This window comes from Perognathus longimembris, chromosome 17 (genome assembly GCF_023159225.1).
Source record: "Perognathus longimembris pacificus isolate PPM17 chromosome 17, ASM2315922v1, whole genome shotgun sequence".
NCBI classification, from domain to species: Eukaryota; Metazoa; Chordata; class Mammalia; order Rodentia; family Heteromyidae; genus Perognathus; species Perognathus longimembris.
Genome location: NC_063177.1, coordinates 48091661 through 48110865, shown reverse-complemented (window position 1 = coordinate 48110865; position 19205 = coordinate 48091661). Strand labels below are relative to the sequence as shown.

General features: G+C 44.1%; 1 protein-coding gene across 3 annotated transcripts in view; it reads right to left on the bottom strand.

The window, feature by feature from the left end:
• The window catches only part of Map2k6 (mitogen-activated protein kinase kinase 6), a 107770-nt gene that overhangs the window by 24656 nt on the left and 63909 nt on the right, over positions 1 to 19205 (bottom strand). For 2 of the 3 annotated variants that reach the window (XM_048365374.1, XM_048365375.1), the window contains exons 2-5: positions 11121 to 11187; positions 4778 to 4826; positions 3547 to 3660; positions 179 to 298 (exon numbers count right to left, since the gene is read on the bottom strand). In XM_048365374.1, coding sequence (XP_048221331.1) covers positions 179 to 298; positions 3547 to 3660; positions 4778 to 4826; positions 11121 to 11187 — 350 coding nt within the window. Of the gene's footprint in view, positions 1 to 178; positions 299 to 3546; positions 3661 to 4777; positions 4827 to 11120; positions 11188 to 14901; positions 15435 to 19205 lie in introns of those variants that run through there. The other variant, XM_048365376.1, reaches the window with a different exon arrangement.

The window sequence follows — 19205 nt, the reverse complement described above, 5'->3', positions numbered from 1 at the left end:
GCATTCTTCCTCCCTAACTTGAGCTTTTTGGAGGAAAGGGACAGTATCCCTTTAAGATCACAAAGGAATTTAGCAATGAGCAAGACTTTCTCCAAAAAGTAACCCAGCAGACAAGTTATGCATTCCAAGAAACGGAAGTGATCATTCTCCTTAGAGTTTGGATGGAAAGGCCACCTACCTCGCGGAAGAGTGCGCCATAAAAGGTGACAGTGAAGGGACAGTCCACTGTCCTCATGGAGACGTCCAAATCCATCAAGAGCCTTTTCTGCTCCTGGCTGTTCACAGTGGCCCGGATCCGCTGAACAGAAACACAGGGAAGATGGAGGCTAACTGTTTTGAAGATGAGACCCTTTATAAGGCAAAACCATTCATTTTTCCAGACCAGTCCCTGGAAAGAGGTAAACGGAGGGGGCTACCAACAACTCACACCTGTAATTCTAAACTACTCAGGAGGTTGAGCTCTGAGGATCACAGTTCAAAACCAGCCTGGGCAAGAAAGTCTGTGAGACGCTTACCTCCAAGGAACCATCCAAAGCCAGAAGTAGAGCTTTTACTCAAAGTGGTACAGCACCAGCCTTGGAAAAAAGAAAAAAAACCAAGGACAGCACCCAGGCTCTGAGTTCAAGCCCCAGTAGAGTACAATAAAGAAAGAACTAAACTGATAGTATGTTTGAGACTGGGGAAAAGTTGGGGAATGCATTTCCAAATTGCAAAAACATTCTAGCTTACTGAATTATGCCTAGAGAGTACAAAGAGGCCATGTAATTTCTTCTCTAGGCACACATAGGAGAACAATAAGTAGAGCAGGTCATCTATGTCCCTGGGGCGATTGGTTCCAGGACCCACTTCAGAAACCAAAATCTTTGGTGATTAAAATGGTGTTCTGTAATCTGTTGTCGTCTGCACATGCTACCTGCACACAGCTTTCCCTAAGCTTTCCATCACCTCTAGATTCCTTATGACTGCAAATGCAATGTAAATGCCATGCAAATCGGTGCTGTACTGTATTGTCCAGGGAATCATGACAAGATAGAGTCTGTATGTAGTCAGTCTTATTTCAAGTATTTGAATGTACAGAGGAAGAACCCAGAAGGACAAAGGACTGACTGGGTCTGGAATAAATAGGAAATGTCCAGCTGTAGACAATACAAGAAGGATCCAAAGAAATGGAGAAAATGATCATTCCTTAGTCAGAGCTGGGAAAAGAAGAAAAACCTGTCCAACCAGCTGGGACAGCGCAGCCTTCCAGGGATGTAATTATGATGTCATAAGCTGGCAGGGAAGGTACAGTAGCACTAGATCTTCACGGGTTTTGCCTACTGAGCAGGGAACAGAATGAATTAGAAAATGTACAAGCCAGAGAAGAGATCTCCACTCTCTAAAAGCAAAGGAATCCAAGCCTGCAGCCATTCCTAAGCAAGGCCCAGGGTCTAGTAAGTTTTCTAGACAAGCTCGCTGTTTAAAATCCTTCCTGGGTCTGCCTAAGAAATATGAACTGATTCTGCATCAAAAACAATGCAGATTTACTCTAGATACACCTTACCCCCTTTCCATGAATACAGATTTTTTTTCCTATCTCTCTCATTTCTGATTTCTGGATATTCAAAGTAGACCAGGTGCTGGTAGCTCACACCTGCAATCCTAGTTCATTCAAAGCCAGCCCAGGGAATAGTCTATAAAACTCTTCTTTTTTTTTTCTTTTTAAAATTTTATTGTAAAAGTGATGTAGACAGGGGTTACCATTACAGAAGACAGGTAATGAGTGCATTTCTTTTTGAACACTATCACCCCCTCCCTGATTTTCTCCCAGTTTTTCCCCTCCTGACCCACTGCCCCCAAAGTTGCATACTTAATTTCCAACATAGTGAGTATCATTGCTGAACTGGTTATCTCCACTTAACCTTCAAAAAGCTGGAAATGGAGCTGTGGTTCAAGTGGAAGAGCTTCATCCATAAGAAAGAAAAGAAAACAGAAAGAAAAAAGCAGCAGGCCCTGCGTTCAAGCCCCAGTACTGACACCATGTTAATTAATTAATTATAAGTGCAATAGAACACAGAATAAAAGAGATCTGTGCATCTTAACAACCATGGGCAACGTGTGAGCCCCAGGGAGAATGCTGCTGTATGAAACCAAAAGAACAATAATGACACACTGAGATAAATGAAATCTTAATTTGGAAAAGGTACTCAGTTAAGAAAGAATTGCCAGGCGCTGGTTACTCATGCCTATAAAGTTCTAGCAACTCAAGAAACTGAAATCTGAGGATTGTGGTTTGAAGCCAGCCCATGTAGGAAAGTCAGGGGGACTCTTATCTCCAACAAACCACAAAAAATAAAATAAAATAAAGCCATGGCTCAAGTGGTAGAGTGCTATCTTGAGGAGAAAATAAAAATCAACAACACTGCCCAGGCCCTAAGTTCAGGCCTCGGGACCAGCCCAAAAAAAGAAAGAAAGAGAATTGCCAATTCTTTTCAATGTGATTAATAACACAGTGGTGTAGGGGATGGCTATGCCAAACCAGCCCCCGCCCCCCCCCAGCGGCCATCACGTGTGATGGCACCAGGCCGAGCCAAGAGGCCGGACCTCTGCAGGAAGTTCTGTGACATCACCGTGATGGACATGCTCATTAGCCTATGGCTAGCACCTAGCTAGTCCCTACCCTTCGCTCATCACTACTGCTATAAGTCTGTTAGCCCCTCCCTTGAATAAACAGAACACTCTTTGAAGCTTCTCCGAGGTGTCCCTGCTAACCTGGCTTCCTAGGCGAGTATAGGGAGGGGGGAGGGCATTCTTGCAACCACACGCTGACCGAGGTTGCACATGGACCTCGCCTCCGCAGTTAATTCCTACTGGCCAGAGGGTATGCGTTGAGGGCGATAGGGGACCACACGTGGGGGCAGACAGGCCCAGGACCTCTAAACGGAAGGAGGTGTAGAGCTTAGCCCGGCACAGTGGTGCATATATATATATATGTGTGTGTGTGTGTGTGTATATATATATATATATATATATCTCACGTATATACACATATATACGTATATGATATATATAATTTATCTTTATTTATTTATTATCAGTTGTGGGGCTTGAACTCTGGGCCTTGGTGCTGTCCCTGAGCTCTTCAGCTCCAGTCTAGAGCACTAACACTTTGAGCCACAGTGCCACTTCTGGTTTTCTGGTGGGTAATTGGAGGTAAGAGTCTTACAGACTTTCCTGCTGGGCTGGTTTTGAACTGTGATCCTCACATCTCGGCCTCCTGAGTAGCTAGGGTTACAGGTGTGAGCCACCAGTGCCTTGTTATATAACATTTTAAATGGTGGAGCAAGGGGGACTTGGTTTAAAACTAAATAGAAAGTAAGTCCAATGAATTCCAAAAAAGGCATTTCATACACACTGAGACAGGAAATCGATTCCCCGAAAGTCATCTTTCCCTTCCACCCTGTCGAAGATCTTTTTCCTTTCCTGAAGTGGGACGGTTTACAGAAGAGATGGCAACCTCTATAGAGACCCCAGACAGACAGAAACCCTTTCGAACATCAGCTCTACCTTCACCGCCATGATCTGCTCGCTGGGCACATGCCGCATCTTCTCCACCACGCCGTAGGCCCCTCGCCCCAGCTCCATAATGGGCTCCAGGTCATCTGCCTTCACCTCAAAATTCTGCAAGAGGGAACAGCAGCTTAGTGGCAGCAGAAGAGAGAGAGCATGACGCTGGACAGTGACGTGGTTGCGCTCTCTCTGGTGTCTCCCCTTCTTTTGGCTGTACAGGGATTTGAACCCTCAACCTCACTGGCTAGACAGGTGCTCTACCACTTGAGGCAAACTCATAGCCCTTTGATGTTTCCGTTATTTTTCAGGTAGGGTCACCCATGTTGTCCGGGTCTACACTCACTCCACAATCCTCCAATCACATCTCCCACAAACAGGTGCCACTACTGTGACCAGCTAATGTTTGTGGAGATGGGGTCCTCGCTAACTTTTTTGTAGTCTCCCCACCATCCTCTGTATCTCTGCCCCACCCCCCGAAGTAGCTGGAACCACATGCTTGCACCACCACACCAGCCTCTCCCCATATTCTAAGGGTTATGTCTATGTTGTGAGCTTTCTAGAATGTCAAGGTGCCACCGCACACAGAGAACACCAGTGAAAAAACCAACGGCCACCCAGCGAGCCATCTGTGAGCCACAGGCCACACACAGACAAGCTCCATCCATCTCAGCTTTGTAGTGACTCGGTTGAAACCCCTACACCACAGTTCCTGATAATCTATGAGCGAGTGGTCGCAACTATACGTTGTGTAGTATTTTTAGAAGTGTCCTCCCAAGGGACTCGACTAAAGTCATCTTCTCAGAATGATAACGGCCTTGATTTCAATTCACAGTTCAAAACAGCAAAGGCACCACGTGCCATTTCCCTTTTTTTAAAAATCTATCTCCTCACAACACATTATAGAAAACAATTAGGCACGGTGGTGGTACCCGCTGCCTGCAATCCCAGCTCTGCAGGAGATGGAGAAAAGAGGATCAGAGTCTGAGGCTAGCCCTAAGCAAAAGTGCAAGAGGCTATCAGAAACAAAGTTAAGCCAAAAGCACTCACCTAGCAAACCACAAGGCCCTGAGTTCAAACTCTGGAAACAGGTAAGGAGAAAAGGAGGGAGGGAGAGAGGGAGGGAGGGAGGGAGGGAGGGAGGGAGGGAGGGAGGGAGAGAGGGAGGGAGGGAAGGAGGGAGGGAGGGAGGGAAGGAGGGAAGGAGATGGATAAGCATGACTTTCCTCACCTGGTTTCCAATAGAAATGCAAGCCTTGGAGTCTAAGTCTCGAGGAGGCCTAAGAAACATAAGGGAGAAAAGGAAATGTGAGTTCTTCACTCAAGTTCTTCCCAAATCACGTGTGACTCAAGGATTTCCCTTAGGAAGCAGGTGAGAATTCATGGGTCGTATAAAACCATACAGCAGTGTGAACACAATAGGATTTAGAATAATATACATTTGGGTTTAAAACACCTCATCTCTTTGAGCTCACATTCCTTCCTTACCATGAGGTTATTAATCTACCTTGTGGAGTAGGTATCCCAAGTCAAATAAAATGCTTAGTGAAGTGCCTAGAACACAGTGAATATCCAGTAATTCAAAGCCAAAATTATCTTATTGTGGTTAGCAGCAAGCTTTTTCTGTCACCTAAGAATCCCAACCAAAATATACCCCAATCATTCCACCAATCCTTCCAGATTAAGAAAGGAAAATGAAAGAGAGAGGGGGGGAAAGGGAGGGAGGGAGGGAGGGAGGGAGGGAGGGAGGGAGGGAGGGAGGGAGGGAGGGAAGAGAGAGGGGGAAAGAGAGGGAGGAAGGAAAGGAAAGGAAAGGAGAAGCGAGTGATGAGTCCTTGTAACTCACAAAATCCACAGGATGATAATTCGAAATCTCTTTCCATTCTACACAGATCTGGACAGAAGATCTGCAGAAGTGAAATGATGCCCGCCCCCCCATCTCCTGATTTCATTCACAGCAGCTTTCTCTTCTACCAGGTGATGAACCGAATCCAGTGATATTCTTTCTGTACATAGTCGACATAACATTCGCGGGTCCACTGGCGCAGGAGGCAGAGGCTTGCTGACTTGTATTCCCAAGTCTCCCCCTCATGTGCATTTATTTCTATACCTCAGTGCTCTCTCGTGCTAACAAATGACTTAAGAGGGGAAAAAACTGTTTTTGGTTATGCCCATGTACCTAACTGGGAGCCTAGAAGGACATTTTCTTGAACTCCATGCACCCAAATTGTTGTGACAAAAGTAAGAAACAGAGAAGCATGCTGTGAACATGACCAAACAAACAACTAAAGGCTAAAGCGAAGAAATCTGGTTCTGCTTTTACAAAGGGGGATCTGCCTAGGAACCCGGGGCTCTCTGGAGATATTTTCAGGCCAGAACTGTCTTGAGAGAAACAAAAGAAAATGGAGGGAAGCAAGGGGATGATGAGAGGAAGAAAGAAAAGGATCTTTGGCTAAACGGCAATTCTATCACTTCTGACAAAACAAAACATACAAATAAAACAATAAGAATAAAACTGAGTGCCAATGGCTCACACCTGTAATCCTAGCTCCTTGGGAGGCTGAGATCTGAGGACTGTGGTCGGAAGCCAGCCCTGGCAAGACAGTCTGTGAGACTCTTGACACTAGGCCATATCCCCAGCCCCTGTGAGACTCTTATCTCCAATTAGCCACCAAAAATCAGGGAGTGGAACCATGGTTCAAGAGATAGAGCACTAAGAGCACTAGACTTGGGGGGGGGGGGGGTAAAGCTCAAGAACACAACCCCAGTCCCTGAGTTCAAGTCCAGGGCTAGAGTGAGCATGCATACACACACACACACACACACACACACACACACACACACACACACACACATAAGATTTTTTTTAAAGGTCTAAGATGTACTCAATATCTGATTTTGGTAACTGTGTAACCCCTCTAGGGCTAGGGCCAAAGTAGAAATATAAACACAGATATAAATATGAATCTAAGATTTTTAATGGCAAGACTTTCCTCTTTCCCTCACTTTGAAATCTCATTCATAGATAACGAACACATAAGGGCTTTCTGTACTAATTTCAGACTAGTGTCTAAGAGGGGTCAAAGAGTAAAAACAACACACATACACATAAATGTGTATCTAGTGTTTCTCAGAGGGAAATTCTTCAGAAAAGATTTCTAAAAGAAATCAAATTTCTCAAAATCTAATTTCTCGTTCTTATAATGTCCAAAGCTATTTTTCTTAACTTGTTTCAATAGTTACACTAAATGCAACAGCACTTTGAAACAGGCAAGAAGAACTGGAAACTTGTAACTACTATAGTGTGTGTGTGTGTGTGTGTGTGTGTGTGTGTGTGTGTGTGTGTCCCTTAATGTTTTTGTTCAAGGCTGATGCTCAACCACTTGAGCCACACCTCTACTTCTGGCTTTTTTCTGGTTAATTAGAGATAAGAGAGTTTCATAGACTTTCCTGGCTAGGCTGGCTTTGAACCACAATCCTCAGATCTTTGCCTTCTAAGTAGCTGGGATTATAGCCATGAACCCCTGATGCCCAGCTTTTGCAATTATTCATCACCATGCTTTTATAAAACTATCTGGGAAGAGAACATTGATTATTTGAAACTACAACGATTTTCTTTCCAACTAGCAAGAGCAGTGGGGGGAAAAAACTTTCAGGACTAATACATTTTATTCTCTATCAATACTTAGCAAATCCCAGTCTATATAATCTATCGTAGAAGTTATTGTAATAAAACCAACAAACCAAAATTAAATAAATGAAATAAAGGATATGCAACCAATGCTATTGTAGCTTACATAAGCCTAAAATATTTATTATATGGCCTTCTGCAAAAAATTTGCTGGTCCTAACTCAACATACTCCATACTCTTGCACTGTACCTGAACCTGCTAGCTCAGGAGGCCATGTCATTGCTTTCCAGATGAAGGAAAATAAAATCCAGGAAAGCTGAGTGGTTTTCTGAAGCTATAGGCAGTTGTCCTAAATCACCTAAATCTCAGCCTTGACCTAAGAAGGGGGAAACAGGAAGAGAAGAAGGAAAGGAAAACCCTGGACAAAGTGCTTGACCAGTTCCCATGGTTCCCATCCAAGCCTGAACTGAATCAAGGGAACCCGCTCCCAATACTCAGGCCTCCTCTCAGTGAAATGATGCGGCCACATGGGTCTCAGGCCTTGGGGCTCATCAAGTCTGCCAAACACAGCAAAGGATGGGGTCAAGACTGACCATGCACAGTGGATTTGTTGACAGGGTGTTCTTTCTGTCCAGGGATGGGACCTATTTGTTTGCCCGGGACATTGAGACTCAGCAGTGGGTTTAAACTATAGGTGGGCATTCTCTGTCAATGATTTGATCATTTTAGTCCTCAGGGCAAAGAATCAAGCTTATGACAAAATTACTTCCCTGAAAGACCACAGGCGTCCCAGGAGTACTGGTGCTTCATAGGAGCAACCAGTGTGGTTTATTATAGTAATTGTTTACATATAATTCTATATGTATAATCACTTCATTGATTGCTATCATAATTATTATTCATGACATTAACAAGTTTTATGAAGGATCTGTTTGGGTCAGATATTGTGCTTGGGCATATATATTCTTATACAAAAACATAATATACCACAGATATATTATAAATAGTATATAATTATCATATATTATAAATGATTACATATTCTAAATATTATATGCGTACATTATATATGTATGCAATGTATATAATGTAATATATTTATATAGAATGAACATTATATCCTGTATAAATATTATGTCATATAAATATGCATTATATATGATATGTTATATAATAGATAATATATTATATATAATAACCTCTTTAATTTTTACAGCTCTCAGTGGTATTTATTTCAATGCAAGAAATGGACATTAGGACATTAAATAGTTGCAGCTTATTCAATGAGATGATATTTTGATCCAGTGCTGCACCAAGATGACTTTTTAACTTGGCAAGTGAAAAATCCTACAATCCCCCCACCCTCCCCTACAGCTTCACCCAGTCCAAGCTAAGGGCAGACACATCACTGGGTTTATGTGCCAGCTCTTCTACCCAGAAGTTGTGCCAGAATGATAAACAAGTCAGCGCTACCTTTCACTGATGATAATGAACCAAGGGACCAGGCTAGATAGGCTAGATTCAATTGGTGACACTTAGTCTTCATAACCATCGTGCTATTTAGGTTATTCCTGGTTTTTAGAAGGGGAAAACGAAGGCTGACAACAATTATGCATCTTGCCTTAAGTATTCAATTGGTGACATTTCGATCTCACTTACAAACCTAGCATTTGGGCTCTGAAGCCTGAGCACTTACTCATGGCGCTTGCAGGGTCAAGTGCATGAAGCATTCGTTCCCTCCCGCCCTCGCTGCTATTTCACCTATCAGGTGAGAGGGCTAGAAACTGTGTCTTGAGTCTCTTGTGAGGGTGAAGTGAAATGTTATTGATCCTCACAGAACTGGCTTAGAACTAACTACTTCCAGTCCCGGGGTGGGAGAGCTCAGCAAGCTGGGACAAACACACGCTGGACCTGGCAACTCCAAGAAAGAGCTCGAGCTGGTGGACCACACACCCACTGAACTAGAGAACGAATGCTGCCCTCTCCCAGGCTACCGACTTGTGTACAGCACAGCAGCAGGGCAGAAGTGGCAAGAATCACCAAGCCAGCCCTGAAAATTTGCCAAAGAAGATACAAAATGTAGAACGTACTTCCTCAGAGGTACACATTTAAGCCTCAGTCTGAAAATAGCAGTACGAAGTAAGCCTGTGTATGGAAATAATAGCATGAAGAAGAAGGCTTCGTGAGGGATGGTGGGGAAGTCCACAATCATGAAATGAATGATTCCCAAGCTGAAGCCCAAACGTGCGTGCAGAGCACGCCCCGCCACAGAAGAGAAAACTACATAGAAACCCCTTCACCCTGGCCTGGGTGCTTACTCATTTGCTTATACCAAGAAATGTTTTTGTAGAATACATTAAGTTCACATATACCATGAACGAAAATTTTAAAGAAGAGAGGGAATATAAGACAACTATGTAGATTAACAGGGCTGAGGACTGAACCTAGGGCCTCATTTATGCTAGGAAAATATTCTAGAAACCAAGCTATAGGCCCAGCCCAATGTAAGAATATATGCCCAGAAATGTTGACAATCAAGGAATAAAGCAATGAAACTAAAAAGAGGAAAACAACACAAAAAGCTGATTCCAAAAAAAAAAAAACTCAATAAAATTGACAAAGCCTCCAGCAAAAAATTGACAACAATAACAAGAAGGAAAGGACATCTTACTAACATCAGGGAAAATACAGGATGTATGTAGATCTCTTGCAGCCATTAGAGAAAATATTGTGACAGCTTTATTCTCATAAATTGACTTCTTAGAAGAAATGAACCCACTCTTCAAAAACCGCATACTACCAAAGGTCAGCCATGCAGAAACACTGTATCTGAATAGACCCCTGTGTATTTCAAAAATTGAATTTGTAACTTAGAAGTTCCAGAAAAATATCTCGACCCCAGAAATTTCCTTCCTGGGCTGGCTTCAAGCCACGATCCTCAGCTCTCAGTCTCCTGAGTAGCAAGGATGACAGGCGTGAACCACAGGTGCCCAGCTTTCTCTTTCGTGGGTAGAAAATGTCTTTATCTTGTTGCATGCAATGCCAACCAAGACCAATGTCTCCAGCTGTCTAGCAACAAACGCGGGACCGTTGTAATGAGCATTTCTCAACACTAGAGGGTGCACGTTCTGGTAAGATGGACCACACTTAAGGTCAAAAAAACATTTACAAAGGGTGAGGCACTCTTAGAGACATAAGTGAAAATCTTAAAAATTCCACTAAGATGCCCTTTGGGCAATTTTTCTGCCTTTCCTGTAGCTCTGTGGTGGTTTGTTGCCTTGGAAATTCTATTCCTCACATGCAGAGGCTTTGACAGGTGTTCAGAGCTCCAGGTGTATGCGAGGTACCCTCTCTCCCCGGCGGAGACAAAGAACCCTATAGGAGGCTCAGAGAGAGGGCCTCCTGTTGAACTGGGACTGGAGTTCACTTAGGGACATGGGCCAAAGTCTCAAGTCATAAAGAAGTATTCCTTTACCTCATCGTTCCTTCTACTTTTATGGGTCAGGATTTAGGCAGGAGGATGTGGTAACTCATCCAGTGCCATCTTTCCAGCTCAACCCAAGTTTTATAGCAATGGCTCTCACAGGGATTGGTTTACTCATTTCAAATCTACAGGGGAAAGGTAAGACAGTCCATCTCCAGGGACTTTTCTGATTCTATATATGACCTCAGCTACCCAAGCTAGTATGCGAAGCCTAACTCTTACTCAACCAATAATCTGAGACACCAACTTCAAAGCTTCCCATTCAAAGTCGCCTGACTGCCAGGCTGATTGGTTCTGGATTCAGGACAGCAAGCAATGACTTCTCTCTTCACAGGCCTGCTCTTCTTCTAATAATGTTGCCCCAAATCAAAGGCTCACCAGTCCAAAAACAAACACCCGCTGGACCCAAAGTACACAGTACACGTGTTCGGATTCAAACGAGAACCTTGCCAACTTACGTGGAACTGGTCTGAGGTTGCTCAAATGCTTCTTTCGGAATTTTAAGGCCAGGATTTCGCTTCTTGCCTATGGGAAAAGACACAGGGACAAATTGAAGTCTTCATCGAATGAAGAGAACAGGGGCAGAGAATGCTTCCAGAGGGAAAGGGTTGCCATAGGAACCCAGAATCATGAGGGACCAGAACCAAAGCACCAGTGTGCCCAGCACTTCCCAGACATAGGGCGGGGTCAGGAATGACACTTGAGGTCAGGGCCACGCTCTGAAGACAAGACTTTCTCTGTGCTCAGGGTCTGCCATGTCAACTTCTCTCCTTGTTCTTTTCTACAATAACCACAATGGCAGATGGCAGTTACTGTTACTTTGTTTCTTACTAAAGTCGATACTACACACTCACCATTATCCAGTATCCTAGCACTTTCTAAGTTGAATAGTTGTAGAATTAGTGATGGAAACTGAATCTAAACACTTTCCGCACTGTCCTGCCCATTCCTCAGCCACAAGCCACAAGTTTGAAAACCTAAGAGATTGTTTCAAGCTGGGCACTGGTGGCTCATGCCTGTAAAGCTAGCTACTCAGGAGAGGCTGAGAACTAAGGATCACGGTTCAAAGCCAGCTCTGGCAGGAAAGTCTATGAGACTCTTATCTCCAATTACCTACCAGAAACCCAGAAGTGGCATTGTGGGTCAAAGGGGTAGAGCGCTAGCCTTGTGTGAAAAAGTAAAAAGAGACAGTGCCCAGGCCCTGAGTTCAAGCCCCATGACTGACAAACCAAAAAAACAAAAAGGAGGGACTGTTTGGGGGTTTGGTGGATGTGGATGTTTCTGTGTGTCTGTGTGTGTGTACAAATGCACACATGCACATACTAGTACTGCGGCTTGAACTCAGTACTGAACCCCTAGCTTTTCAAGGCTGGTGCTCTACCACCTGAGCCACACCTCACCTCCACTTCTGGCTTTTTGCTGGTTAATTAGATACAAGTCTCACAAACTTTCTGCTCAGGCTGGCTTCTAACCATGATCCTCAGATCTCAACCTCCTGAGCAGTTAGGATTACAGGTATGAGCCACTAGTACTGAGTTGGCTAAGAGACAGCTTTAAAACCCTGAGTAACCACAGTAATATTTATTTACATTTGCTTTGTTCCAAAAAGAATTATGTTCACAGATGGACTCATACAATGAGGTTATCACTTCTTTGGAAGGCTGATAGGAGTGTAATCTGAGGTCATTCATTCTTGGGCTCAAACTACCAGAGAGCTTGTCTCAAGTGCATTTGCTGGTGAGTCAGAAAGACTCATGGACTGAACAATACCAGCTCAGGAAGCAGATGGAAGCAAATCATTCAAGAAGCTATAATTTCATCGTGGATAGAGACCCCTGTGTCTCTTTGCACTTAAGCAGGGAAAGAAACCATCAGAGCTGCACGAGGCCATTCTAAATCCCTTCTCATTTGTCTACATTGCAAGTGAGCACTGCAGAACTCCCGTGAGCCTTTGAATAGTCCTGGGTCACATCCCGAGTCTGCAAAGCAACTTCACACACAAGAGAACGTAAATGCCTTCCACACACATGGCTGCCAAAGATTTGGTGACCCGTTCAACATCATGGAGCCAGCAATGACCTCCTCAGAATTAGAATCCAAGTCTCCTAACACCCAAGTCAGAGTTCCTCCCATTATTCTTCCATGGTAGATTCACAGGCATGGCCAGAGAGAGAAGGGCAGGGGAATGTTTGGAAAGAACCAGAAGCTCTCTGGTTCTTCTATTCCAGCTGATCTCTGGCTGACTTTCCATCTGATTACCAATTTCCTCACTTGTAAAATAGGGAAGGAACGTCAGTATTGACCTCAATGGACGGATATGTGGGTCTAATTAGACAATACCAAAATCCCATAGTAGCTTTTAGTTATAGCCATATAGAAGATGCTCTACTGCTTAACTCAAGAAAGGGCTCTTTGTGGTGATACACCCCTATAATCCCACCTACTGAGGAGGCAGAGATAAAAAGCACCCTGGTTTGCATCCAGCCTAGGCAGAAAATTAAAGCAAACACAAGAGATCTGAAAAGGAAATGAAAAGCCAAAGTCCACACGTGGCTCAAGGAGTAGAGAAAGCTCTGAGTTCAAACATCAGGACCAGCAAACAAAAACCAAAGAAGACAAGGAAAATTACTTCATTTAAGAAACTTATGGGCTGGGGATATAGCCTAGTGGCAAGAGTGCCTGCCTCATATACACGAGGCCCTAGGTTCGATTCCCCAGCACCACATATACAGAAAACGGCCAGAAGCGGCGCTGTGGCTCAAGTGGCAGAGTGCTAGCCTTGAGCGGGAAGAAGCCAGGGACAGTGCTCAGGCCCTGAGTCCAAGGCCCAGGACTGGCCAAAAAAAAAAAAAAAAAAAAAAAAAAAGAAACTTATGACAAAACTAGTCTTGTTATCAGGACCCAGTACAAAAGTAAAATGGAGCTCTTTCAAGACCCTTTTCTTTTATATGGTACCAACACCAGAGCTCAAACCCACACATGTCATACTCTCACATGGCTTGCTTGCTTGCTCTCAGCCGGCACTCGACCACTTGAGCCACACCTCCACCTGGGCATTTTGCTCATTCATTTATAATGGAGTCTTACAGACTTTTCTACCCAGGCTAGCTTTGAACCACAATTCTCTAGGTCTCAGCTAGGGTAATAAGTGTGAGCCACCTTTACCCGGCTGAATTATTTTCTTTTTATGCCTTCAAAATCCAACATCTAGATCCATTCTTCCATAATGCATAAAATGAAGGGGGAAAATGCTTATCAGGAAAGAACATGGTAAAAAGCCTTTCAGCAGCATCTTTAGCCAAACAATTCATTTTCTCCATTCTCTCCTCCTCTCTCCCTATACATTTTTGTAATATTCAAAACTCACATGTTTTCCTATGAAAGCTCAGGTAGTCATTTAGTCAATTTTCCTACATTATATCAACACAGCACAAAGACCTAGAGCTTGACTATGTACCAGGAAGGCTGGGAGGTGCTGGAGCTTTGTGACAACCCAGAGAGATACACGGCCCCTTTCCACAGACAGAGAACACGCCTTGACATGAGACAGTCCACAGAGGAATGAATGACAACTACAGTTGGTTTAACCACTTACAGTTTCCACAAGGGTGGTAGGTAACCCATGTAGCTTCCACAAATATGATCCTATACCACTTTCAAATGAAACACAAAGGAAGATAAAATAGATTTTTTTTCCTATGACAAAAGGCTTCCCAATGGTCATTTAAGCAATACAACAGTGGGTTACCCTTAAATTCTAACCTCTCTCTCTTTTCCCCTCTCTCTTGTTCTTTCTCTCTCTTACTCATTCTCCCTCTTTCCCTCCCTCTATCTGCTTTCCTTCCCACTCCGTTTTTATGGGATAGATATGAAAAGCGATAGGAGCTATGTCCTGAACAAACCTCCCCAGAAGACTTTACACAGAGCAATTCATATGGAACAATTCTCAATGGCAATTTGCTACAAACTCAATAAATCCTCAAAACATCTGTTCGAATAGATAGCTGAGAGAGAAGTGGGGAAAGACCGACAGAGAGAATGAAAACTTTTGGCACAGAAACCAAAGAATTAAAGAACCAACAGAAAAGAAAGGAAGGAAGGAAGGAAGGAAGGAAGGAAGGAAGGAAGGAAGGAAGGAAGGAAGGAAGGAAGGAAGGAAGGAAGGAAGGAAGGGTCTTCCAGTGAAAGAAGAAGAACGTCCCTGGCTCTTCCTGCCCTTCCTCCCTCCCTCCATTTTACCTGGATGCCCAGCCAGTGGGACCTCCTGAGAGACAGGGGACCGGTTCCCGTGTCTCCACACTTACACAGATGTCAGAGACAGGCATCGTTTCCCAAGTTTTCAGCCACTCTTTCAAAGCAGCCCACCTCCTGACTGCAGCAAGGCAGGAACAGTTCCAGGAGACACGAAAAATCAAGTCACTTTAGGCTGCTCGAAAATGCTTGGCCCTCATTTCAAGAGGGGGAGCAACCAAAACAAAGCTCCTCCAGCCTCCACACACAATCATAGTTCAGATTCCATTTACTTTTCCATCTTTCAAAGAGTCAGTGACTCTGGAGAGGTTCTTTACAGGGTTACCAGGAAGAAGAAAAAAATGAAACAGAGAAATCATTCTTTCCTTAACGGCAGAGAGCATAAGCTCGAGCTTGGGGGAGGGGGGGGGGGTACCACGCAGACTCCACCTCCAGCTCGAGTCAGGCCTGCAGCTACTCTGCCAGCTCATTGTTCCTGGGAAACCAGCAGACCAGGGGTGGGAGAAAGGAAATGGGTCCCTTGGACACCCAGGGGGGTGACATGAATCATTAACCAGATGTGGAGAAATGAGTCTGTAAAGTCATTCTCGACTAGACAATGGTGTCCCACCTTCCTATGCATGCCTTTTAAAACAATATGGGAGGCAACAAACAGTACAAGAAATGTATCCAACGCCCAACGTATGATACTGTAACCTCTCTGTACGTCAGTTTGAAAATAAAAATTTGAGAAAAAAAATAAAATAAAATAAAATAAAATAAAAAAAAAAAAAAAAAAAAAACAATATGGGGGGGTGGGGGACTGGGAATGTGGCTTCCTGGTAGAGTGCTTGCCTAGCATGCATGAAGCTCTGGGTTCGATTCCTCAGCTCCACATCAACAGAAAAAGCCATAAGTGGCACTGTGGCTCAAGTGGTAGAGTGCTAGCCTTGAGCAAAAAGAAGCTCAGGGACAGTGCCCAGGCCCTGAGTTCAAGCCCCAGGACTGGCAAAAAAAAGAAAAAAGAAAAAGAAAAAGAAAAGGAAGAAGAAAACTATCATAAAACAATATGGGGTGAGTTTCTAGCTATGTTTATTTCAGAGCACTTTGTTCCCCTAACACCTGACACTAACACAGAACTGGGTGTGACACAGAGAAATTAAATATGAGGAGGGAGAAACATGAACAATCAAGCTAAGTGGTCAGACATGCCAAAGCATCTTTTGCATGGATATTCTCAAGTGAAAATGCGAAAGCCAGACAGTGGGTTCTATATCATGTCCGATGCAAGTAACAAGCCATATGGGAAAAATGGTTCCGTGTCCTTGCAATCCTTTCCCTGGTACATCCTTCAAAAGAGGCTACCCACAGCCAGCCCGGGAACATGGAACCGATTATTATATCACTCCGTGTCTCAGCCAGGTCCTGTTGGCTTTGCAAATAATGTTATCCCAACATAGCCCTAGATTTGCAAAATCCATCTTACGCCAAAGCTGGATCATTATATTATTCTGGCCTGAAGCAAAATGGCACGAGGAAAAGAAAAAAGAAAGAAAAAGAAAAAATTCCTGTGCCGACAGTAAGAAAAGCAGACCACAGAAATGTCCGCGACTTGAGCAGTACGGAAAATGGTGGGGTTCGCAGAGGCGTTACCCAGCATCTCCTCAGAGAGGGGGAGCACAAAGGCCTTCTCTAATACATCGTCTTACATAAAACAGAAGGCTGTGCCCCAGCGCCAAGCCAAACAGCGTGAAATCCCCACCGGCTCAGCAGAGGGTGTGGAGCTGCGGACACGTCCCCGGATCTGCCAGCTCCAGCCAGGGTTGCAGAGGGTCACCCTCCCGATTGATGATGATGGAGACCACTTCACAAAAGGACGCTGCTCTCGCCGATGCCAAATGTATTTGCAAAGTCTGTTTTCCAACATGAATGGGCTTTCAAGCCAAGGAACTGGCAACCCAGAGGGCCTTGGCTGCCCTCGCTTTCCTACTTGCAGCTGGGCCTGAGTTCCAAGTGTAGTTGGCACCAAAGTGTCATTAGATGTTATTAAATTGCAATGATCGTGGGCAAAGCAACTCATGGGGCAGGGCCGAGGAAGTCAGGGAGAAAGCTGGCTTTACATCCGCCATGTGAATGTGGCCAGGCCTCTTCTGCACACCCCCTCCCTCCCCCAACCCCTGGGTCTCATTTACCTTGGAGACACTGTGCAGAACACATTTCTTTTCAAATCACATAGAGTTTGAGGAAGTAAAACTGAAAAGCTTATTTGGAAACCTGCAGGGGCTTTGGTTTCAAAGTGACAGAATGAATCTCATAGGAGCTGACCTGTGTTGCTCAAGTGATAGAGGGTTTACATTCGCCTAGCAAGCCTGAGGCCCTGGCCTCAATGTGTGTGTGTGTGTGTTTGTGTGTGTGTGTGTGTGCACGTGCATATATGTATGTATATATGTATGTGTGTGCGCACACATGTATATATGTATGTATATAAGTATGTGTATATTTGTATACATTTGTATATATGTATGTATATATATATATACATATATACATATATATATATATATATATATATGCGTGCGGTCCTGAGGCTTGAACTCAGGGCCTAGGCACTGTTACTGAGTTTTTGTGCTCAAAGCTAGAATCCTACCACCTCCATTTCTGGCATTTTGGTGGTTAATTGGAGACTAAGAGTCTTACAGACTTTCCTGTCTAGCTGGCTTAGGACTGTGATCTTAGATCTCAGCCTCCTGAGTCGCTAGGATTACAGTCACCAGTAAACTGACTGTGCTTATACTTTTAAAACATGAACTAAGCAGATTTGTCTCTAAGTATGAGCATCTTATATCTTCAATACCATCATCTGTTCTTCTTTTGTGTGCCTATGCTAAAATGACAGTTTTCAAATATCACCATTCCCACCTTCATCATCATCCTCACTGTCGTCATCATCACTATTAGTCACCTGGCCTTTCCAGACCCACATGAAATTAAGCAAGAGGAAAGCCAGGCCAGTGTAGTGGGCAGAGAGGAAAGGATTCATCGTGAGGCTCCGTTCAGATGCCGCTGAGTTGGGAGCATATGGAGTGAATGAGGTCACAAGGAAGAGTTGGACATGAAGGTCTGCTGGTCCTATCAAAAGATGAGCTAGAGGGTTTTCTTTCCACTTCCTGTGACTTCAACTCTTTTTTGTTTTTTTAGACCTGGTCTGGAGATGAAGTATGTTTTATCACGTTAACAATGAGGGGCCGACTTCTGTGGTCTTGAGGGATCCAAAAACAAATCACAGCCCAGGTCTGGTGGCTGTGGTCTAACTGTGAGGCGGGGTCGGAGGCCAGGGTGGCTCAGCAGGGAATCCCCACTGTCTGCACACATCTCCTTCTTCCTGTGCTCTCCATTCAGGAGTCTCCATCAACAGGAAATGGAGTCGTGAGTGATAAAGAGAGCACTTAAAAAAAAAAATGTGGAACCAGATTGCAAAGGAATTTAGGCGTGCAGCTGACCTTTCTCAGAAATGGTCACCAAGTAAACACAGAATTGAATTTTTTATGGAAAAATATTGGAATGTATACCAATGAAATCCTATGATTCCACAATTTGCTTCAACATCATCAGGAAGACGGGAGAATGGAAAGACAGGCTATATATGAATTAAGATGGGTCATCAGGAATATCAAAACACAGTGATGAGCAGATGACGCAGTTCACTAGGGTGTCTACTTTTCAACGTACTTTTTTTTTTTTTTGGCCAGTCCTGGGCCTTGGACTCAGGGCCTGAGCACTGTCCCTGGCTTCTTCCCGCTCAAGGCCAGCACTCTGCCGCCTGAGCCACAGCGCCCCTTCTGGCCATTTTCTATATATGTGGTGCTGGGGAATCGAACCGAGCTTCATGTGTAGGAGGCACTCTTGGCACTAGGCCATATCCCCAGCCCTCAACGTACTTGAGACTTTTCAAAACGTAAGGATTTTACCAGGCGCCAATGGCTCACACCTGTAATCTTAGCTACTCAGGAGGCTGAGATGATTTAGGGATTGCAGTTTTTCATCCAGCCCACACAAGAAAGGCTGTGAAACTCTTATCTCTGATTAATCAGCAAAAAGCTGAAAGTGAAACTGTGGCTATGGTGGTAGAGCAAGATAAAAAGCTCAGGGACAGTGCCCAAGCCCTAAATTCAAACCTCAGGAACAGCACCCCTCCCCCCAAAAAAAAGGAAGAAAAATGTTTTTAAGTACAATGGAATTCTAGAAAATGGTAAGAAAGTTGAACTTTTTTCATGAGTTCAAGGGATTCTTTTTTCCCTTCAGATCCAAGAACA